We start from the raw sequence: 25,403 nt of genomic DNA on the forward strand, positions 1-25,403 counted from the left end.
TAGTTTTTTGAGGATATAGACAATTTAATGTAATATATTTCTTAGGAGATGGAATTATGAGTCTGAAAGAGTACTTGCAGTAATTGCTTGCAGGCAAACCTTTCCAGATTTGTTATGAATAGACTAGGCTAGAAACAGCAGAGTGGTAATTGGCATCATGAGAAACCAGACTGATTGGAGCTTGCTGCCAGCAACTCCAGGCCATCAAGCAACCAGAGAAGGAGTTGAGATTGCAAGGTTCCTTGGGTAGTTTTTGCATCCTGATTATTTTCCGTGCCTTTGATACTGTCTTAAGTGACCTAGAGCTGTTTCTTGTATCCCCTAGAGCAGGGGTCCCCAATCCCTGGGCCGCGGACCACTACCTGTCCCTGGCCTGTTAGGAATCCAGGCCGCACAGCAGGAGGTCAGCGGTGATGGAGCGGAGCTCCATCTGCCACTTCCCTTCACTCCCCATGGCTCACATTACCTCCTGAACCACCCCCCCCCCCACACTGCCAGGTCCTTGGAAAAATCATCTTCCACGAAACCGACCCCTGGTTCCAAAAAGATTGGGGACCGCTGCCCTAGAGTAGGACAATCGTCCTTCCAGAAGGTAGAAATCGGTTACTCAAAAAAATTGGCTTTGGACTTGTCTTGTTGTAATTTGCATTTTTATCCCCAGTCTCTCTACTCTCCCCACCACTGTGCTTGTGGGGTTGGGGTAGGGAGGTAGGCTGTGTGTGTGTGTGTGTGTGTGTGTGTGTGTGTGTGTGTGTGTGTGGTATATTTATTTTTGTTGGTAGATACTTGTTGCTTTGGAACAGAAGAAATTGAGAGCACTGTACTATCAGTAGATTTAGCCTATTTGAAACAAAACCAAAAAATGTTGAAGTAAGTTATTCCTATTATATATGTACTTGTTTATTTTTATTTGAAATGTTGTACAGAGAAATTTGGGAGGTGAATGCTGTCTAAAAACAATAAAAATCTTGTCAATTTTGTATACATAGAACCTACTGTGAAATACTAGGAAAAGAATGAATTCATGGTGTGACCTAGCATCGGTAGAGACAAGTGCAAGTGTCCAGCAGGCACAACTGTAATTGGAGATGTGAAAGGAGGGAAAGCTGTTTTGTTTCTTACTTTGCTTAGTCTGTTACTTACATTTGGACAAGACTGTGGTTGTATTTAATTCTATACATGGGACACATCTGGATGAAATATTTGTTTAAATATAATAATACTTTCTGTACTGTCCTGAATGGAGGTTTGAGTTTTATTTATTACTTAGATTAAAGAAAAATGGAAAGGGACTATATATCAGAGAAGATGAAAAATTCATTGCAGATTTTGATTTTAGACTTCGTTGAAAATCAGGATCAAGTTTTTCTAGATTATGGACTCTTGAAGGTGTAGTAACTATTTGTCATTCTGTATCCATTGTGTAGTATAAAGCCTGTCACCTAGTAAGCACTCAGTAAATATTTGCATAAATGAATGATCAAAATAGTAATGATGATCTTTCAAAAGAAAGTTTACTAGGGCCTTGTTACAGCATTAGCCTTGAGAAAAATTTTATTTAAGCAATAAATATCCTTCCTCACATTTAGAATATACTAATGGATGGCCTTTGCATGATTTTATGTATTAGGTTATAATTTTATATATCCTTACTTAATCCCTTGTTACCTAAGCCTTTTAGGTGTTCCTCACATATCTAGAAGCCTGTCCATCTATTTACATTTATTTTGGAGGTTCTGGTGAAGTTTTAATCATTCTTATTTTTAAACATTATCATCAAAATTAGACCTGGGATACATGTCAAGAAACTGTGATAGAAGCTGTTTAGTGCTCTTTGTGTTAACAAAAACCTATCTTCTTCGTCTTAGTTTGCATTCGATTTTTTTTCCAATAATGACGGAAGGATTTCTTTAGAAATTTGTGCTTTAAAAATGAATAGTTTGAAATAAATGTGGAAGGCAAACAAATGAACACCCAACAGTATTTTATTAATTTAGTTTAGTAAGAATATACCCAAAGAATTCTGGATCTTTATAATACTAAATTCCGGCAGAAACTTCACAACTTAGTTAAAGAGTCCATTAAACCTGGATGGAATTTGTATTTAACAGAAGTAGATTTTTTAAAAGTGTCATTTGACTCACCATTCTTCTCTCTTCTCCAAGTACATACATATAGATAGAATCTGCATTGTGGCTCCTTATTTTGTTTTTTGGTTTTTTTTGTGGTAAATAAATTCTTAATCTGTCAGGGAATGAATGTATTTTTTTGTTAAGGGGACAGAAGTTAGATGAGAGGAGATGTAATTTGCATTTGCAATTCCTTGAAAAGTGGAAATGATGAGGGAGTAAGGATAAATCTAGATACATGTTTTAAAACATGCTTATTTCTGATCTGGGTTTCTCTTAATAGATTTTGTATCATTAATACTTACTATTTGTAGGGAAGTAAGCAGTCTCATTCACTGTCAGAGTGTAAATTCAACCTTAGAGGGCAATTTGGTAACATAAAGTTTTAAATAAAGTTTTAAATACATGTACCCATCAAGAAATTTACAGTACAGTTATATTCAGGTATGTGCAGAGTATGTGTGCCCTTTTGTTGGGCATGTTCATTGCAGTATTGTGAAATGTTGAAGCAATACAAATGCCCTTCAAAAGGGAACTGATCAAATAAATTATAGTACAGTTTTTTAGTGAAAATTTGAGCAACTATCACAATCAAAGAGAGAGATACATATACTAATCTGAAACGATTATGGAGTATTACGTTTTTAAAGTGGAGATGAAGAAAAGTATGTACAATATGCTTCCATTTGTATAAAAAATAATCTACACTAAGATATGCTTTATATATGTAGGTTATTTCTGGAAGAATACACTAGTGCTTTTAGGAGTTGGTGAGAGATAGGTTTACTTTTCCCTATGTTCTCTTTTATATAGGAATGTTTTCCATGTACATGTATTACTTTGCAGATAAAAACCATAGTTTAAAAAAAAAAAGAAAGAAAGTCATCTGTGGTGGTAATGAAAAGAATATTACTGTGCTACATTAGACATATATCGAGGGCTTCACTGGTAGCGCAGTTGTTAAGAATCCACCTGCCAATGCAGGGGACAAGGATTCGAGCCCTGGTCTGGGAAGATCCCACATGCCACGGAGCAACTAAGCCCGTGCACCGCAACTACTGAATCTGCACTCTAGAGCCTGTGAGCCACAACTACTGAAGCCCACGTGCCTAGAGCCCGTGCCCACGCACCTCAACAAAGACCCAACGCAGCCAAAACTAAAATAAATAAAACAAATAAATTAAAAAAAAAAAAGACATATATCGAGAACCCCCAGTCATATTGTGACATGATTTGGTTTAGGAGAAATATAAGGTAAATTCATGGGGGTAGAGTTATTTTAATAATGTATATAGGGTATCAGAAATTTGACCAGATTTTGTTAGCCTTTTAATTTAAATTCTGTTTAACTCTTTAATGTATGTATGCCGCTTATGCTTGGTCCAGGCTATTTTACACTTCTGCTAAAATATAACTTACAGAGTAGAAAAGAGAAAAATAGAGATGTTACAAAGTAATGACTACATTTCACACATTTTGAGAGGTGAAGTTGGTTCAGATTTTGTTTTTCTAGTAGTTTGTTTTTATGTAGGTGGGTGAAATAATTATATTTATGCCGCAACCAATTATTTGTCCTTGTTTTGTTTGAAAATGTGGATTTTGAAAAGTCTTGCCCTTCCCTAAATAGAAAAAAAATATTTGATGGGAGCAGAATTTCTTTACAAGGAATATTTGATTAAAAAAATGTTTTATGTGGAGGAACAAACATCAACAAAATATTAAACCATACAAAATAGGGTTGTTTGCTTGTCAACATATTTCTGTGTGTGTGTGTGTGTGTGTGTGTTTGGTTTTCTTTCTCCTTGTTCAAAGAAATCAGTGCTGGTCCTAAATAAAATTGTAACTTTCAGAAGATTCCTTTATGCAGTCTTGGTATTTATTAAGCTTCTTCTGTCCTTTCCCCCACTTTTTATGGGAGGCTTTTCTCTTCACTTTGGACGTTTGAATCTTCTTATTGTAGTAAGTATTTTCCTTTATGAATTAAGTTACTTACATCTGTGAGTTTGTGTTTGTTTGCATAACTGTTAGTAGGTTAACTGTCATTTATGCTTTAATGCTTTTGCCATAGGTGAAAATTAAAGATTTTGAAATCCATTTTAGGCAAATGGGAAAACAGGTTTTTTTGCCTACAAATTGAGGTTGAACTAGAAGGAAAGTGGCTTACTATTAGGATGTAGGGTCTTATAGCAGATGTATATGAATCTCCTTTCACACACCCTTTTGCCCGAAGTATCCTATGCTGTGGCATAGGTCCTCATATTAACAAAAGAACCAGAAAATAAAATTAAGAATAAATAATTACTTTTCTGTATAACAGAGAATTACAGGGAGTTCCCTGGTGGCGCAGTGGTTAAGAATCCGCCTGCCAGTGCAAGGGATACAGGTTCAATCCCTGGTCTGGGAAGATCCCACATTCCATGGAGCAACGAAGCCCGTGCGCCACAACTACTGAGCCTGTGCTCTAGAGCCCGCAAGCCACAACTACTGAGTCTGCGTGCCACAACTACTGAAGCCCGCGCGCCTAGAGCCCGTGCTCCTCCACAAGAGAAGCCACCGCAATGAGAAGCCCACCCATCACAATGAAGAGTAGCCCCCGATCACCGCAACTAGAGAAAACCTGCGCTCAACAACGAAGACCCAACGCAGCCAAAAATAAATAAATAAATTTATTAAAAAAAACAACAACAGAAATTCTCAAATATAGAGTCTGTTTATATTTAACATTTCTAATATCTTATTTCAGTGACCTAAAGATAATAGTCACAGAACACATGTTCTTGTCATCAGAAATAATTCCTAGTGGTAGCAATAATTTAAAAGGGATTAAGATACAAAACTGAATATCAGATGATTCCTCTATTCATGCATTTGTTATTTAATCAACAAATACTTAAGTCCTTGCTCTATGCCAGAGACTGTGCTGGCCCTGGGTATACCTTGGCAAACAGAGCATTGCCTGCTTTCATCAAGCTTGTGATCCGTAAGGGAGAGACATGATAAATGATATATAAATATCTGTAATTCTGTAAGAAAGCCATAATCACATCTTTATTAGTAAAAAGTTAACAGTATATGTCAGAAAACATAAGGGAAGCACCATATAATCCTAGAACAGGAGGGAAGGAGACAGTGAATGGTTTGATTGATTTGAACCTTAGGGGGCCCGATTTCTTGTCAAAGTTGGAAAGCCTGTTCTTGGCTTATGGGAAATAAGAATGTATGAACATATGAGTTCCTTGAACTCAAATCTACCATTACTTGCTTCTGTTGGAAGAAGGTTTGAGAAACAGAAATTTCGTTGATGACTTCTAAGGATGAAGCAGTTTATTTGAAGTATGGAACGGATTGAGCTGGAAGGAGGAAAATAGTAAGATCAGTTTTCTAGTTATTCATAAGCTGTGTCTTAACAATGGACATTATTTTGTTTGAGAACCTCCAAATACCGGACACACTCATACATAAATGAAAGCACTGTATATGGTCTGAGGGAAAACATTTTAAATATCATTTGTTTTCCATTAATTTCACACATCCTTTGAAGTCAGACCATTCTGGGTTTGAATCTCAACTCTGCTATATAACTGTGTACTGTCTGCGACTTGATTTTCTTATCTGTAAAATGAGGGTCATATCATCTGGAGGAAGTATAGTAGATGGTTCAGAGGACAGACTCTGGAGTCAGGTACCTGGGTCCAAATCTTAGCTTCTTAACTTAATTAGCTTAGTTGTGAGTAAGTTGGGGAAGTTGCTTAACTTCTGTGTACCTCAGTTTCCAGAATGGAGATAATAATAGTAGCTACCTTTCTTTTAGGATTATTGTGAGATTTAATGAGTTAATATATACAAGGCACTTAAAATGGTGTATCACATATAGTAAGCACAAGGTAATTATTAATGTTATTATTTTGAATTATTATCATCTAAGGTATTGTGAGGGTTAAATAACATGTTTATTTGAAAAGCAATGACTTGTATATTGCCTGACACAGTGAGGATGTCTCCTAAATATCAGAAACTGAGTAGTAGATACTTTATCTCATTTAATCTTCTTATAAACCTGTTTAGAAGAAATTTTATCTGTTTTGTTGACTGTACCCAGGACAGTTTCTGATATACAATAGAAAATCCATTGTTGAGTGAATGTTATCCCTTTTTACAGATAAATAAACTAAGGCCCAAGAGAATGACAGAATCTTTCTACTAAAACATGGCATCACTTTGAGGAGACATTACTGGAAAGGCCATTCATATCATCACTTAGATTTGACCATATGGGAATGGTCTTTCCTGTCATTTTTCCTTTCCTTTAAAAAATTCACTTTCTCTAGTTAGGTTAGGAAAATTTAGACTAGAAGAACTGTTCACCTTAGAGTTATAATTAGATTGGTTAACCTCATTGAGGGATCACTTCAAGTTCAGTTTGTATAGCACTCTCACAAGTACAGGGTTATTTTGTTAATACTGCAGAGCACAAAACATTGTTCCTCTCCCATTGCATTTTCTATATTATATATTATATAAGGAAGAAATTTGACAAAGTAAAAAATTTTACTAAACTGAGGCTCAATTACAGTGATAAATATAAAATTAGCTCTACTGTTACTCACCCACTTTGCTATTTAATGATCCAGAAACAGTGTTTCTGAATTTCATTCATCTGAAATATTTTAGTCTCTTGTAGTATTTATGATAAGGTGGGGGGAGGCCATTTCTTTGGTTAGTAAATGAAGTTAAAGACATTCCTAGAAAATGCATATAACTGTGATGTGTTATGGCTTGCTTCAGTGATTGTAAATCTGTTGAATGTTAATCTCATTTCTCTTAGATATTTCCAAACAGATTAGTTTATAGAAAACCAGTTTACCATTAAAAAACTACATTAAATTATTATTTTTGGCACCCTCAAGTCAGCACCTGTAATATATGTGTTAAATAATACATATGGCTGATGTAACAAATTCCTAATTTGGTATTACCTTGCCTCCTTCTTTGCATATTTAATACAGCCATTAATCTTACTACAAGGCTTTACTAAGGATAAATTGCTACGTAACCCACTTCAACCTCTTTTGTTCAACCAGAAAGCCAGACGTGTTTAAATAGGTTTTAAAAAAATACATTATTACTTCTTTTTTGAAATTTTAGAGTTTTAAAATTTGAAATGGTAAAATAAGAGACTTTATTTTGCTTGTTGAAATTACTTGACAGAAGTTTGCTTTGGAATAGAGCTTCTGTATCTTTAAAAAATACACAGTGAGTCACCCCCTGCTCTTTTGGTAGATGCCTGGCTAGTGAACAGCTAAGCTGCTTTAGGCATGTAATAGAACATTCCATTTCCTGTTCCCTTGCTGACACAGAGGAGTGTTCCTGCTGGCAATGATCTAATCATAGTGCAGTAAGAAACATGGCAGTTTGATAAAACATGGTGGAGACAGCGGCTGAAATGGAAGCATATGTTCTAGAAGACATTCTTGAGGTAGGGCTAGGTTTGTAAATGAAATGAAAGTTGAAATCTGAACAAAGAAATCTTATCTGCCGGAATTATTTTACAGATGAATAGATTAGAGGAGAGAGCAAAGAGAGGCAGAGCATAAAAGCAAGATACGGTCAGACCTTATTCTGTGTGAGAATGTGCCAGTCTAGTTCACATGATTACTAAAACCTTATTTTGTTTAAACCTAATGTTTTGTAAATTGTAGATATATGTTTGATAGGGGAAAAAAGAAAAAGAAAGAAAGGGCCTCGGACTTAATAAAAAGCCTTGTGCTGGTGGTGACCTTTAGATTAACTCATTAGAAGGTGGGGTCTGCAAAGCAGCTTTGAGTAGGTTTAGTATCATATGTCTTAGAATTCATTTACATATCTAAGCCCCAAACTCCGCTTGCAGTTAACTATTAAAAACAGCTGGTTATTTTAGTTTCTAGGGTAAAATTAAGCATATATATTAATCTAATTGCTTAATTTAGCTGGTACATTCTGCTTCTAGGTTTTTCATGTGACTTTATTATAAAATAAATTATTAAATTAAAAATTAAAGGACTGTAAAATTTAACTAATGCTTGAGAGCTCACAAAAATCTGCATTTTGAGTCATGAGAATTTTAAATTATATTTTCTTTTTTTTCCTGTTTGTGTCAGTGTTATAGAACCTATTTGCGTATAAATCAGTTCAAGAAAATACATGTCAAAGTGAAACTATAATTGGTTTTGGCCTTGGATGTAATACACCATCAAATATTTGTATTTACAGATATATAGATAGTTAAATCCCATTTTCTTATTTTGGGGGTTGTAGGGTTCCCCCCCATTAAAAAAACTGGCTAATTTTCATGATGGTGTAATGATGGTGAGTGGTATTCCTAATACTTAGAATGTTAAGATAATTCATTAAATATTTTACTATCTTCAGGAAGAGAATTTGTTAGGGGGAGAGGGCTTGGGAGAATAAGCTGCAAAGGGAAGCTAGGCGGGGTTAACAGGAGAAAAAAGCCTATGCGCATTATAAAGTGCTGCATGATCAATGAGCATTTTCTGGAGTCCCTCAGTGTATGCTTGGAGCTGACATTGCAGCAAGTCTCATGGTTGTTCTGCAGAGTGAAAACTGATTCCATTGTATTATCTAGCTCCTTGCAGACACCTGCCAACATACTCTTTACCCCTGTCCTAAGAGCTATTGTCTGAGTTGAATTCTCTGGTTAATTTCCATTCTTTTCCTTTCTTTTTCTTTTTTATATTTTGATAGAACTAGTGAGTTTCCTTAGAAGTGGTATGGTGAATCTTATAAATAGTGATATATACTTTCATCAGGGAACTTCAATAATTAGCAGTGGTCACATGACTATTAGTGGTTCAGATTAAACAAGTCTAATTATAAAGTTCTAGTGGGACATTTTTATTTGCTTTTTAAAAATTTTGCTTTGGATTTTAAAAGAAGCGTACCTTATAGATTTCAGTAAATTTATATGACATTTTCTTTGGTCATTTAAAATTTCAGCATATGATGGATTTTAGAAGTCTTATTTTCTGGGGAAAACCCACTTGGGCATAGTTTTATGCCTTAAGTATAGGTTTTTCTAATACTATCTTAAAAATTGGCTTTTCATTATTCCCACTAAAACACAAAAGTGTTTAACATCATGTAAAGATTTTATGTTGCCTAATTTGTTCATAGTTACTAGTTAGTTACAGAGGTTATTTTACCTCTGTAATTTTGATTGTTTGTCCTAATTTTCAGTTTCTCTTAATTTGGTTCCTATACACCTGTTGCATTAAACCATACTAAGTGAGTTTTCTCTTTATTTAATATTATTTTATTTAACTATTTGGCAATTACTGGCAGACTAGAAGTGAAAATTTTCCAACTAGTAATAAAATATTCTTTTCCAAAATTAAAAGTACTCATAATGACCTAATGCTAAAAATAAAAGTTTAAAAAGAATAGACTTGCTAACTCTGAAGCTAAATATACCATTTTCTAAAGTACCTCATATTGCAAGTGAATAGATATATTTTATACAGTGAGCTTTCTAGAAAAATTTTTTTAACGGGTTAGCTCCTTGTGTAAATGTCTAATAATGAATAATGAAGTTCATCTATATGCCACAGTGACAATTTTATTATTGTATCTAATACTGAGCCAAACAAGCTTCTAATATTTGAAGTTTGTCACCATAATTTTCATCTTTATGACTGTTTATCTGGAATTTTATATAGATTTCTGATTATTTACATTAAACATTGAATTCCTGCTATTTTTTTTTCTTCTTTGAATGTAACTTGGTCTTTTGAATCATACTTTTTTTTTTTAACATCTTTATTGGAATATAATTGTTTTACAATGGTGTGTTAGTTTCTGCTTTATAACAAAGTGAATCAGTTATACATATACATATGTTCCCATACCTCTTCCCTCTTGCATCTCCCTCCCTCCCACCCTCCCTATCCCACCCCTCTAGGTGGCCACTAAGCACCGAGCTCATCTTCCTGTGCTATGTGGCTGCTTCCCACTAGCTATCTATTTTATGTTTGGTAGTGTATATATGTCCATGCCACTCTCTCACTTTGTCACAGCTTACCCTTCCCCCTCCCCATATCCTCAAGTCCATTTTCTAGTAGGTCTGTGTCTTTATTCCCGTCTTACCACTAGGTTCTTCATGACCTTTTTTTTTTTTCCTTAGATTCCATATATATGTGTTAGCATACTGTATTTGTTTTTCTCTTTCTGACTTCACTGTGTATGACAGACTCTAACTCCATCCACCTCACTACAAATAACTCAATTTCATTTCTTTTTATGGCTGAGTAATATTCCATTGTATATTTGTGCCACATCTTCTTTATCCATTCATCCAATGATGGACACTTACGTTGCTTCCATGTCCTGGCTATTGTAAATAGAGCTGCAGTGAACATTTTGGTACATGACTCTTTTTGAATTATGGTTTTCTCAGGGTATATGCCCAGTAGTGGGATTGCTGGGTCGTATGGTATTTCTATTTTTAGTTTTTTAAGGAACCTCCATACTGTTCTCCATAGTGGCTGTATCAATTTACATTCCCACCAACAGTGCAAGATTGTTCCCTTTTCTCCACCCCCTTTCCAGCATTTATTGTTTGTAGATTTTTTGATGATGGCCATTCTGACCGGTGTGAGATAGCTCACTGTAGTTTTGATTTGAATTTCTCTAATGATTAATGATGTTGAGCATTCTTTCATGTGTTCGTTGGCAATCTGTATATCTTCTTTGGAGAAATGTCTATTTAGGTCTTCTGCCCATTTTTGGATTGGGTTGTTTGTTTTTTTGTTATTGAGCTGCGTGAGCTGCTTGTAAATCTTGGAGATTAATCCTTTGTCAGTTGCTTCATTTGCAAATATTTTCTCCCATTCTGAGGGTTGTCTTTTGGTCTTGTTTATGGTTTCCTTTGCTGTGCAAAAGCTTTTAAGTTTCATTAGGTCCCATTTGTTTTTGTTTTTATTTCCATTTCTCTAGGAGCTGGGTCAAGAAGGATCTTGCTGTGATTTATGTCATAGAGTGTTCTGCCTATGTTTTCCTCTAAGAGTTTGATAGTGTCTGGCCTTACATTTAGGTCTTTAATCCATTTTGAGTTTATTTTTGTGTATGGTGTTAGGGAGTGTTCTAATTTCTTTCTTTTACATGTACCTGTTCAGTTCTCCCAGCACCACTTATTGAAGAGGCTGTCTTTTCTCCACTGTATATGCTTGCCTCCTTTATCAAAGATACGGTGACCATATGTGCATGGGTTTATTTCTGGGCTTTCTATCCTGTTCCATTGATCTATATTTCTGTTTTTGTGCCAGTACCATACTGTCTTGATTACTGTAGCTTTGTAGTATAGTCTTAAGTCAGGGAGCCTGATTCCTCCAGCTCCATTTTTTGCTCTCAAGATTGCTTTGGCTATTCGGGCTCTTTTGTGTTTCCATACAAATTGTGAAATTTTTTGTTCTAGTTCTGTGAAAAATGCCAGTGGTAGTTTGATAGGGATTGCACTGAATCTGTAGATTGCTTTGGGTAGTAGAGTCATTTTCACAATGTTGATTCTTCCAATCCAAGAACATGGTATATCTCTCCATCTATTTGTATCATCTTTAATTTCTTTCATCAGTATCTTATAATTTTCTGCATGAATCATACATTTTTAAAAGGTGCTTTTATTTAAGTCTTAATAAAAAGAAAACAAAATATCATCAGTGAATTAGTGCAGATTAATTCTCATAATGCTATGGTTTACCTTTTAAATTGTGATTGCTTGTTATATATACCCCTGTGTATTTAACCTAAATTTTTAGATGATCTTCAAAATCTTGAGTAAAATACTGCAAGTTTCTAAAACTTATAGTAAAACTGGAAAAGCTTGATTTCAACTTATATCATTGCTTCTCAGCTATCCAAGGTAATGGATTTAATAGAATAACTTGGTTATTTTAATTATGCAAATAATCCAGTCAGTAATTTTCTTCTCCAAACCAAAGTAGTCAAAGTGTTTCTGTTCCTTTTGCCCACCTTAACTAATACTCAGGAAAACAGCCAAATACAGATGATGGGAAAGGGCTGGGAGGCTTCTTAAATATCTCTTTTTTTATATTGCTTATGTTAGTTTTGCTGAGACATGATTATAATTTTAGAATTTTGATGTTCTTCCTCTAAGTCATATATAATAATTAATAATGGATCTTAGTACTCAGAAAGATCAGTAAGAAGAAAAAGTCCTCCAAACTTTTTTTTTGGAAGGGTATATTCCAAATTTGTGTGACCAAGTGCTGTGTATATAAACCTGAGGTTTATACAAAAGCTTTTTAAATATGAAAATATAAAACATATGAGAGGTCATTTCAGAAACTTGATTACTATATATTCTGGTTTCATTGTTTCTATTTGAACCATGTTTAGTAGTTTTTCTATAAGAATTACTTTAGAAATGAGAAATTTTCACAAATCTTTTAATTTTAATCAAATTCAAAATACTTTCTTCAGGTTATAGCGTTTGATATATTTTTGCTTTAAAAAAGTAGCAAGTTTTTGAAAATAAAAATATTTACAGTGTTAAGTATAATAACTCTCATGCCCGATCTTGTTCCTTTGTCAGCTAGAGCCAGTTTCTAGCTTCATCTGTACTTGATTTGACAGGTTGTAATACATAATCTAAAAGCCTTAAATCTCTGTCGTTGTTCCTTAGAGATTCAGTGGTTGAGGATTTGGCTGAACTCTTTAGGGTGTAACTAAATTAAGGGTCAGATTTAAACATATTAAGTAGGTTTATTATGGAACCATTTCTTGCTCTGTATTTATCTTGACATCAGAGGGTTTTTAATAAAATAAGCTTGAAAGAGTCACAGGGACACTATTGTTTCCTTTTGATTTGTCACCATTATGGACTAGTGGTAAATAGTGTATTTTCATCTAAACAGGGTAAGTCCATTTGCTATTTATCATAAAAATTACTTTTAGTAATGATATGAAATCTCTGTGAAGTAGACTCTTGACAGTTACTTCCTATATTTCTTTTTAGTCTGTAAAATAGATTGGCTTATGTAATGCACATCATTTATATATTTTATCAGTAAGTCTTCCATGGATTTCTAAAGTTCTGTATCTATATAGTTAGTATAATACTGGTGACATTTTTCACTAGGAAGAGTTGGAGTTACTCTTAGGACATAAATATAATTTGATCTGGAGACAGAAGAGTTTAGCTAAATATGTAAATTATTTGAATTACTGTAAGTAACATTTTCCATTCATTAAGAGGCTTTGGAAGGATTAGACATTTTAGGGGACTTCCTTGGTGGCGCAGTGGTTAAGAATCTGCCTGCCTATGCATGGAACATGGGTTTGAGCCCTGGTCCGGGAAGATCCCACATGCTGCGGAGCAACTAAGCCCGTGCGCCACAACTACTGAGCCTGTGCTCTAGAGCCTGGGAGCCATAACTACTGAGCCCTTGTGCCACAACTACTGAAGCCCACGCGCCTAGAGCCTGTGCTCCACAACAAGAGAAGCCACCGCAATGAGAAGCCCACGCACCGCAACTAAGAGTAGCCCCCGCTCACCGCAACTAGAGAAAGCCCGCATGCAGCAACGAAGACCCAACGCAGCCAATAAATTAATTAATTAATTTAAAAAAAAAAAAAAGAAGATTAGACATTTTGGGCAGATTGAATCTTATATAATTTCGCTCCAGTGTTACGCATCTTTAACATGCTAGGCACTTGAAATTCAATGAGCTTAATAGTCCAGCTAACTTTGCTTCATAAAAGTAAAAGTTCAGAAGATAGAATGTCTGTGATTGGTATTTAAACATTCTTGGATTCAGGATGTGTATAGATTTGTATTTGAATACTAGTATTTTACTTCATTTGTTCATCTGAATAGTTTGAAACCCATGTTTTTAGCATTCTGAAATTTTTAGTACGCAAATATTTTTCTTTAAGCACCTTTACGTTATCTTTTTTGTGCTTATCTAATTGTTATGCATATTTATGAATGTCAGGCTGTCTAGAAAGTCCCCTAGATCCCATTTTCATCTTTTTATCTGTAAAGATTTTTCTATTACCAATTCAATCAGTATGTTGTTATACATAATGTGTATGTATATATGTGTATGTTCATGCAACACACTCACATATATGCTTACATATACTCTGTATACACACATCCATGTTCATGCTACTTTATGCTTTATGAATACTCTTATGTATATATGTGTATGTTCATGCAACACACTTACATATATGCTTACATATACTCTGCATACACACATTCATGTCCCTGCTATATTATGTTTTATGAATACTCTTATTTGAAAGTTGAGTCTATCTTTAACAGAGGAGCAGAAGTTGCAACATTGCTTTCACACATCAACTTTGGGAGAATGCATATAGGAGTAGTAGAAGATGACTAAGAGATACACTTAAGTTAGTTAATAATCCCTCTAAAGAAGACTGATATTTTAGTGGAGTATAAAGACTTCAAACAGCTTGCAAAAAGATAGTATAACTAGAGGTATGTGAATTAATCTGTTATTACTCTCACATGAGAGTAAAGGCAGGGTCATCCAAATGCCACTGGTCCCACATTAATCCAACATAGTCCAGTGGTTAATGTGTAGGATGCTGTGAAGCATGCATTAGGAAAAGTCTACATCATGTATTACCTGCATATACATGTAGCAACATTGGCACTTTCCTTGTTCTGAATTATTAGGGGCCCTGTTCTGACCCTTTACTGAAGTACTCAGTCTGACGTGAAATGACTTGATCACTACAAACTTGCTGAGTATCAGAGTCCTGCTTAATCGTTGGTTTGGTTTTAATACATAGCTTCCAGATTTGCCAAGACAAAGGTTTTTCAGGAGGTGTTTGTAAATGTATGTGAGATAACTTTTGGTTTAATGAGTGGTTAGATTAATATTGGCCATTAATATTGGTCTTGGATGGAATCACGCTTCTAACTAACTGGCTATATGTTGATAGATAGGTACATAGGATGCCCACATAATTTTATGGTGGCAATAGAAATTGACCACATTAGTTACAATTTGTTGAAAATTTAAGTTATTATACAGAGAGATTGTGTCATTACATGTTAACATAATTTTATAGAAAAATAACTGTTATCCAAAAGAAAAACAACTGAGAAGAATGGCCTTATTTTACATTTTTACAAATATCTTTTAAGTCTGGCTTAATAGAAGATAACTGGGCTCATATATCTGCTTTTATATTCAGTCTGTTGCAATACATTATTTTGGAGGAAGTCTAAGAAGAAAATGTCTTACGTTTATATGAGGGTAAAAAAAAGGGAAGGATATTTTAATAACCCTTTTGATAATTGTGGATATTCTTTGATACCACTCCTAAAACTACTCAAATGGGGGTTTCCTGGAGATCAGTTGCAGTGTGGAATCTGAAACATTATCAATGAATTTTCTGAACTCTGTTCAATTAAAACCCACTGGTTTTTTGTGCATTTTGAATAGATCTTTTGTTGCATGATTTTGTAGCACCATACATTGGCAATTGGAAAATACTGATTTACTGACTTCCAAATATTGCTGCATTTTATTCTGCAATAATAACATTTGCTAATATCACCACTGTTCTCCTTAGAAAAGTAAAAAAGTGGGAAGCTGTCACATTCAGTGACAGATATAAGTTTTCCAAAATTCTAATATACACTTGAAAGCTTGATTTTATCACTGATGACAAAGAAAGTGAGTTGTTTTCCTTGAAATGATATTGGTGTTCGTGAAAAAAACTATTGGTTTAGCTCACATTTATATAAGTGTTTTCTTGAGACAACTACAGTACCTTGGTATGCAGCAGAAATGTTTCCCATTTTGTTACACAGAATATTAAAAAGTAATACACCCAAGGTTGAAAATTTTAAAATTAGTACTTTTTACTGCTTCATAATGGAAACTCACCTTTTTTTTTTCTTTTTCTTTCATTTAATTATGAGTGCATGACAGAAGAATATGATGATTCGTGATACGGCCATGATTTGTGTAAAGGGACCAGCAGTTTTACCCACCATTATTTTGTATCATCAGTACAAGTGTCAACACAGTGAAACAGGCAAATAACATTTTAGTACTGTATTATAAAAATAGTTTTAACTTCAGAGACCCTCTGAAAGAGTCTTGAGGATCCCCATTGATCCTGTGGACCATACCTGAATAACCGCTGGTTTAGTATATTGCCCAAGTTTACAGTCAGTAATGGCATAAAACTAAGATTTAGATTTAAGTCTATTTGATTAAAATGTTTTCTTTTACCATTTTATCAAATTTCTTAATTTATCACATAGTCCCAACTTCTCTAATCTCTTTTGTCACTCTCTAGGTTTCTTTTTCCTTCAACTACAATGTAGCAGATTTAAGACATGGGAAAAGTTTTGTGGAAAAAAATGTAAATACTGCTTTACAATTATAAGCCCTAGATTAGTCATTCAGAATTTATGAAAAAGGATTTTGAGGATTCCCGAGTGAAATAGTGAGTGAAAGAAGCTAGACATAAGTAGAAAGTGGTTTTGCTTGAGGAATAACATTCCGTAAGTAACACTTTTGATTTTGGTAAGGGTAATTAAAAACTTAAATGGGTTATAAATTTCATCAAATGTCATATGTTACAGTTCTAAATGATTAGGAAAGGACTTTATAAATTATAACTATTTGAATATTCCTATCTTAGCAAGTGGAAACAAGTATATGAAGTATTTGTCAAATTTGAATATTTTTCTTTTTGAAGGTTTTAGGCTTCTTTTCTATATTCTGTCACAGGTGCCAGCTGGTTTTCATCCAGTCACAGAAGTTCTTTTTTTGAGACTAGTTCTATTTTATATTGTCTATGAAAATGAAAAATGAGATTAAGATAATATATATCTTGGTTATCCAAAGACTAAGCTGTTTCAGATTCCTTTGCATAGTAGCAAATTAAGTCATTTAAAGTCTACTTCATACTTTCCTCTTGTATTTATGTGTACTGTGTTTTTGCCACAATTTAATTTTGAAATTGGCACAGAAATCATGTGGTCCCATAGGAAAAGATGGTCAGTTACATCTGCACATCTGTCTTTACACTTCTTAAGTGCTGCAACTCTTCTCCCAACCTCCAAATCCCAAGGGACTGTTGAGATGAGGAGCAATGTTGAGCCAGTGTTAAACTGCTTGTTGGTGTTTTCTGCTCTCTGAATTCCTTCTTTAGTCTCAGACCTTTTATCATTTAGCCTCTTTGAGTTTTGATACCTGCTGCCCACTTTATTTTGATTTCTTATTCCTGCTACAGATTGTCTAGATTCTGCTCTTCTACTTGATGTTTGACTATTGTGACCAGCCTAACTCCTTGATTACAGACCTTCTCATTTGTTGACCTTCTCATTTGTCTAACTAGTGTTTATCCTTAACTGGTTCTAACCTTGAATTTGTCCTGTTGCCATTTCCCTAGTCTTTGTCACATGTTCTACATTTGTAATTTATGCCCTGTCATCATGAAAAGATCAACATATATTTGTATGAACTGTTTAAGCAAGTTTGAGAAATACAGTTTCTAAATTCTTATGTTCCATAAGGAAATACTGGTTAAGATTTTCCAAAAACTTGTGCTGGTGTTTAAGTGTTCACAGACATTGGAAAGTTTTCCTTTTTATTATTTTGTCACATTTGTACAATATTTGTTATCTTCCCAAAATATCTTTCTCAGTTTCTTTTTCCTGATTTTCTTGGTTTTATCTATGAAATAAAGTAAATGGAGATAATAGTAGATGGAAAACTGCTTTCTTCTATGAAACTTTATTTATTTAAAAAACCAAAATATTAAGATTAAGCCCTATAAATGTCATTTGAAAAAAATCTTGTCAGGTGGATCATCATTTTGTAAATATTTTATGAATTACAAAGAATATGTCTTTTATAAAGTGTGATAGGTAAGTGAGAATGCTGAATTATGTTGACATTAATTTTTAAGTATTTCTAGAGTATATTTAATAGGCTTCCTTTTTCATTGTCTTGAGCTTATAGTGTTATTATATGATTTTCTGTGAATAGTTTTATTCTTGGTGTCTTCCATGACTTAGCATTGTATCTTGAACACGGTAAATGCTTGTTTCTCATTTTAATTTGAGTTATACAATGAAGGAATTACCCTCCTATCTTTTTCTCTTGGGAAGTTCTTTGAACTCTTAGCTTCGGTTAGGTATATACATGGAATGAGGAAGAACTAAAAGTTAATCACATTACTCAAATCAACCCAGGTGATCAGTAGGTTGGAGTTCTAAGACTTAGAGTCTTCGTATATTACTTGAAATAAGTTTTTTTTTATTCTCGTGCTTCTTAATCTCTAAAGTTAAATTGTACCATATGGTTTCTCTAAGATCCCTTCTAGATATAAAAGTCTTAACTAGAACTCTTAAGACAGTGGCTTCAGTAACTTCTAAACAAAAAGTTTGAGATGATGGTGTGTATCTCTCATGTATTTCAAAAGCTTTATAACCTGTTTTTCTTTGTTACTTCACATTTAAGAACCAAATCCAAGCTTAGTTTTGCACCTGAACTATCTTTTATTTGACATTCTTATACCCACCCAACTTTATCTTTACCATATTTAATCTGAATTGTTTGTCTTTACATTGTATTCTAATATTCTGTTAGTGCTTACATTGTTTACCTGCTACCCTCTTCAACATCTATTCATTATTCAAAGTCCTACTCCTTCCCTAGGGTTTTCTCTCTCTAGCTTTCCTTTCAAGTTGATTATCTCCTACCCTTTTCTGCTCTTAAAAAGTAATGCGAGACTGTGTACATTTAAAATATTAAAAAAAAAAAATATTTTAATGTCTCTGTAATGTCCTTGGTAAATGTTAAATTCTTTAATATGGATACCTTGGCTCTTTTTAAATTAAAAAAATTACTTCTGTATTTATGTAAAAGATATTTCATCCCACAAAAGAATTTGAAGTAGCTTATAAAAGTATATATTATAAAAAATAAAAATACAAAAGGCAGAATTAGTAAATGAAGACCAGAGGTAAAAGTAGTACACAGAAATGCATATACAGGGGCTTCCCTGGTGGCACAGTGGTTGAGAATCTGCCTGTCAATGCAGGGGACATGGGTTCGAGCCCTGGTCTGGGAAGATCCCACATGCCACGGAGCAACTAGGCCCATGAGCCACAATTACTGAGCCTCGCGTCTGGAGCCTGTGTGCTCCGCAACAAGAGAGGCCGCGATAATGAGAGGCCCTCGCACCGTGAAGAAGAGTGGCCCCCACTTGCCACAACTAGAGAAAGCCCTCGCACAGAAACGAAGACCCAACACAGCCATAAATAAATAAATAAAAATTAAAAAAATAAAGAAATGCATATACAATATATAATTACTAGACTTAGATTGAATTAACTAGCAACCAGAGCCAAATTAGAAACTTGATGAGTTTTGAGGTTTGTGTTATTCATAAACTCCATAAGCATACTACATGATCTGGATAACTAATATATTTCGTGCAATTTAGGTCTCAAAAAATTTTTTTCTTTGGGCCCCTGTATTGGAGGAACTGCTTGTTGTAATAAATAACTTCATCATTCCAAAAGTAAACAAGCTTTATATTGTTTCTACAGAATGTAAGCGAAGAGTTTTCTGTAAAATTCAGTTGGGTTAAAAAAAAAATAGTACTGTAGCCTGAGTACTCAGTTTTCTGGTGGTCTGGTTTGTTTCAAGGATAAAATTTAGAACATCTGGAGCAGAGGTTGCAAACTCGTGGTTTCTTGGCTATATCAGATTTAGAAATGTATTTTGTATAGCTCACATAATGTTGGCCCACATGATGGCCATTTATTTACATTTTCTTTAATTATCTCAGAACTTTTGGTTGTTTTCACTGTTCAGGCCTTGCAAATGTTCTGTTAAATTTGTCCCTTTAGGGGAGGAAAAATTTCTCTACCCTCTTAGATTCAGTGACTGAGACCTGCAAATTAAACTGATAGCAGATTAGCAGGAGAGAAGATTTATTACACATGCACATGGTGGGGCCTCATGGAAAAGAAGTGAAAACCCAAAGAAGCAGTTAGGCCTGGGAGCTTATATGCCATTTTAACAAAGGGTGATAAATTGTGTCCTGACTAGACAAAGGAAAAAGAATTTGGGCTTCTAGGGTGGTAGATTGTAGGAAGGTAACTATATGGGAAAACTAATTGGTAGATAAGGATTATTTATTGAAGTTTCTTATGCAGACTTAAGTGGGAGCCATCACCAGTGAAAAGAGTCATCTCCAGTGATTGAGTCTTTCTCCTCTTCCTGGTTTGGGAGAGGGCAGGAGGGTATACTTCACAAATGGGAAATTTGTGTACTACTTTTAGGCAGAAAGGGGTAGGGCATAGAGTTCCTTCTCTGCATCTGCCTCTCAGTTGCCTTCAGTCAAAATAATCCTTATGCCAAAGTGGTATATTTTGGGGTAGCATATTCTAATGTCCTTTATCCCCTAAGTGTTTTATGTTTTTTTTTAATTATTGTGAATGGTAATTCTTTATATTTTATTTGGCAGTTGCTTGTTGCTTATATATAGAAATGCAATGGACATTTGTATATTGACCTTGTATCCTACTGGCTTGCTAAATTCACTAGTTCTACCAGGATTGTTTGTTTGTTTGTTTGATGGTAGGATTTTCTACATACATGGTCACCACTGCAAATTAAGTCAGTTTTTTCTCCCCTATTTTTATGCCTTTAAGTTTTTATTTCTTCCTTTATTGCCCTAGGTAGGACCTCCAATAAAATGCTGAATAGAATTGGTGATCTGTGGACAACACTGCCTTGTTCCTGATCTTAGGGGGAAAAGTTCAGTTTTTCCTAATTAAGTATGATGTTATCTATACTCTTTTTTTGATTCCCTTATCTGGTTGAGATGTTCCCTTCTATCCCTAGTTTGCTAGGAATTTTTATTATCAAAAACAGTAATTTTTTTTTTTTTTAGTTGAAGCATTTCAGTTTATTTCACTGAATAGGTATTTTACATTTGTTGATAACTCTCTACTTTGTTCCAAGTTACTTATGTGGCTTACAAAAATACATATGAAATAAAAAAAAGAATCAATGGAGACAAAAAAGAGCATGTTAAAATGTAACTATAATACAGTTGACCCTTGAACAACACAGGCTTGAACTGGGCAGGTCCACTTATACATAGATTTTTTTTCAATAAATCCATACTAAAGTATTGATACTACATGATCCGCAAGCAGTTGAACAGTTGGTTCTCAGATGCAGAACTGTGGATACAGAGGGCCTACTGTAAGGCTTCTGACTTTCAGCTACATGGAAGTCAGCGCCGCTAACGGCGCCCCCCCCCCCCCCCCGCCGCCCCGTGTTGTTCAAGGGTCAACTGTACTCAAAACATGTACTGTGAGCACCTCTAAGGTGGGTTAGTGAGAGCTGAACTTGGCGCCTAGGTTCAAAAGATATTGAATTGTCGGGTGTTCTATCTGTTTTTATTAAGATGATCCTATGATTTTCCTCTTTTATTCTGTTATTGTGTGAATTATATTAATTGACTCTTGGATTTTAAGCCAACTTTGTATTCTTGGGATAAACTTCATTTGGTCATGATGTATGACCCCTTTTGGATATGGCTGGCTTTGGTTTACTAGTATGTTATTAAAGATTAATGTTCTTCACAAGGCATTGTGGTCTTTAGTTTTCTTTTCTTAAAAAACCTTTGACCATTTTTGTATTAGAGAAATGTTAGCCTCATAAAGTGATTGGAAGTATATCTTTCTCTTCTATTTCCTGAAAGCTTGTTTGAATGATTGAATTGACCAGTGAAGCCATCTATACCTAGTGTTTTATTTGTGGGAAAATTTTTAATGAAAAGTTCAGTTTCTTTGATAGAAATATAGCTATTTAGCTTTTCATTGTCAGTTTTGATAGTTCTAAGTATTGTAAGGAATTTGTCTATTTCAATCTAAGTTGTTGAATTAATTGACATAGAGTTGTTCATAATAGTCTTGTACTCTTTAAATGACGGTAAGATCTGTAATAATCTTCCCTCTTTCAATCCTGATATTGATAATTTGCATTTTTAATGTTTCTTCTTTTCTACTGTGAGTATCAAAAGCTATAAATTTCCTTTTCATGCACTGGTTATACCACACATTTTTATGTGTTGTGTTTTCATTATTACTTAGTTCTAAATGTTTTATAATTTTCCTTGTGATTTCCTCTTTGACTCATTCTGCCTTTCTCAGCTGGGGTTTCATGGGAGAATTACGCTTTCATGCTTAAGACATCTCTTTTCTCCTGTGCCTGTATAATGATACTGTTTATATAACATCCTTGGGAGAATTGAGAAAATAGTCATTCAAGTCATTTTTGGTCATCTGTGGTTCAGATGAGGAACTATTTTTGAGAAAGGTTCTGTGGATTATTTAAAAGTGTTTTATTTTATTTCTAAAATGTTGGGGTGTTGTAGGTTTCCAATTATGTGTGGTCAGAGAATATACTGTACTCTGATATCAATTCTTTTAAATGTATTGAAACTTGTTTTATGGTCGAAAATGTGGTTCATTTTGGTAAATATTCCATGCATACCTAAAAAGAATATATTCTCTGCAGTTGTTGGGATGAGTGTACCATAAATGTCAATTAGATTATGTTAATTAATAATGTTCAAGTCTTTTATATCCTGACTGATTTTCTGTCTACTTGTCTACCAACTACTAAGAGATGAGTTTTGAAATTTTCACCTGTAATTATGGAGAGTCTCGTGTTTTCTTTCTGATCTGTCAGTTTTTGCTCCATTATATTTTGGAGGTCGGTTATGAGGTACATAAACATTTAGGATTATTATGTCTTGTTGCTAAATTGATCCTTTTATGTAATTAAGTGTCCCTCTTTATCTTTGTTAGTATCCCTTGTTTTGTCTAGATTCTACTTTGTTGGTATATCTTTCTCCATTCTTTTAACCTCTCTCTGTCTTTATATTTAAGGTGTGTTTCTTATAGACAGCATATAGTTATCTCTTGCCTTTTTATCCAGACTGTCAATTTTGCCTTTTAGTCAGTGTATTTGGTCCATTTTTACTTAATGTAATTATCAATATTTTATGTTTGAGTCTACCATCTTGCTAATTATTTTCTATTTGTCCCATTTGTTATTGCCCCTTTTTCCATTGTTAATGCATTTTATTAGATTGAGTATTTTTAGTATTCCATTTTATTACCTCTGTTGCCTTAATACCTCTTTTTATTATTTTTAGGTGGTTGTTTTAGGGTTTGCAATATACATATTTTAACCCATAGCTGCCTTCACATAATAATATACTACTTAACACATAATGTTAGGAACCTTATACCAGTTTATTTTATTTCTCTCCTGTGTCTCTTGTGGAATTATTGCCATATATTTTATTTCTACATATGTTGTGAATCTCCAGAATAGATTACTATTATTTAAAGATTTTTTTTAATGAGGAAAAGATACCCATTTTTATATCACTTCTGGTGTTCTTCATTACTTTGCACGAATTCAGTTTTATTGGGTATCTACTTGAATAATTTACATCCACTTGAATAATTTTCCTTCATGTTTCTTATGGTGCAGGTCTGCTGGCAACAAACTTTCTAAGATTTTGTCTGTAAATATCTATTTCCCCTTAGGTTTGAAGTATATTTTCACTGCATGTAGCGTTCTAGCTGTTGTAAGATTTTTTCCTTTATTATTGATTTTCAGTGGGTTTATTGTTACATGCCTTGGTGCAGTTTGCTTTGTGTTTATCCTGCTTGAAATTTGTCGAGTTCATCCTGCTTGAAATTTGTTGAGCCTATTGAATTTGTGAGTTTATATTTTTCTCATTTCAAGAATTTCTCAGCAGTATTTCTTCAAGCATTTTTTTTTCTGTCCTCTTCCTCTCTCTTCCTGGGAATTACACACTGTTACATCCTGCTAAAGGTAGCATTGCCTCTGTACATTTTTTCAGTCTTTTTCTCTTTGAGCTTTAGTTTGGATAGTTTCTATTGCTCTGTCTCAGGTTCATTGGTCCTTTATTCTGCAGTGTGATTCAGTTAATTTTCAGTAACAAATACTGTGTTTTTCAGCTATGGAAATTCTGTTTGATCTTTTATATTTTTTATTTCTGTCTTCAGTATGTTCACATTTTTCTTTGTGTCTTTGAGAATATTTTAAAGAGCTTAAGAGTCTTGTTCGCTAATTCTATGCCTGTCATTTTAAGGTCTGTTTCTGTTTATCTGGTTTTTTTCCCCCAGTTACAAGACATACTTTCTTGCTTCTTTGCAAGTCTAGTAATTTTTATTTGGTGTTGGACAGTGTGATATAACATTCAAATGTCTAAATATTATTGTCCTTTAAAAAGTATTGACGTTAATTTTGGCTAGCAGGTTACTTGCAAATAAGCTTCGTTCTTTTGAGGCTTGTTTTGAAGCATTCTTATCTAGTATTCTGTGCTCTAAAGTTAGAGAAGCCCTACTCATTCGTATGTGTGACCTTTCTGGATTCTCTACCGAGTACCCCAAGTGTTCAGTGAAATCTCTCTCCTCTGGCTGGTTGAATCTTTTGTATCCCAGCCCTGTGGGAGCCCCTGTGGTTGTTAGATTATGGTTCTGTAGTGGTTCTGTTCCCGGTTCTTCTCTCCAGTTTTCTGCCTTACAAATTTTAGCTTTCTCAGCTTCTCCAACCTCTGGTCTTTGTCTCCTGAACTAAATAGGACTTCAGTTCTCAGCTTTGTTTTCCTCAAATATTGCTGGATATAGCAGAAACATGGAGAAGTAGTAGTGTTCAATTCTTTCTTTTCAGTTATCATACCCCTGTTTACCTGTTGTCCATTGTCTGAAAAGAGATGGGAAGCTTAGTCAAGTGCCAGTTATTTTGTTGTAACTGTAAACCATATAGTCACTATATTTAAACTTCTGGGTTGTGGAGAGAATTATACTGAAATAGACTAAGCTGTGGCAAATTTGCAATGAAATATCTTTCATGGCTAATAGAGTGCCACATCTTATAGTCTTTCTAGCCCTCATCTGTTTAGTTGTAAAGTCATTTCGTATCTTATACATGCAATATTTACTCAGTGTCGAGCAGTTCCATTGCACATACTTCTGACACAATCGACTGCCAATGTTAACTGTTGATAGCGTACTGTGTTTATATACCAGCATCTAATGTGCTTATGTTTCATAGTACATTTTAAGGAGGCCTAAACATACTTAGTGAAAAATTCTAAAAATTGCTCTCAGCTGCCTATGTTTAGAAAAGTAAA

At 34.2% G+C, this 25,403-nt stretch overlaps 1 protein-coding gene across 8 annotated transcripts in view; it reads left to right on the forward strand.

Moving 5' to 3' along the window:
• Positions 1–25,403, forward strand: part of ANKRD17 (ankyrin repeat domain 17) — a 164,228-nt gene that overhangs the window by 25,658 nt on the left and 113,167 nt on the right. Inside the window, exon 1 of one of the 8 annotated variants that reach the window (XM_057547257.1) lies at positions 7,470–7,605. The exons of the other annotated variants lie outside the window; for them this stretch is intronic. Within the exon in view, the coding sequence (XP_057403240.1) occupies positions 7,552–7,605 (54 nt within the window). The 5' untranslated portion in view covers positions 7,470–7,551. Of the gene's footprint in view, positions 1–7,469; positions 7,606–25,403 lie in introns of those variants that run through there. 8 annotated transcript variants of the gene reach the window in all.

The sequence above is a fragment of the Balaenoptera acutorostrata genome, chromosome 5 (assembly GCF_949987535.1).
Source record: "Balaenoptera acutorostrata chromosome 5, mBalAcu1.1, whole genome shotgun sequence".
Lineage (NCBI taxonomy): Eukaryota > Metazoa > Chordata > Mammalia > Artiodactyla > Balaenopteridae > Balaenoptera > Balaenoptera acutorostrata.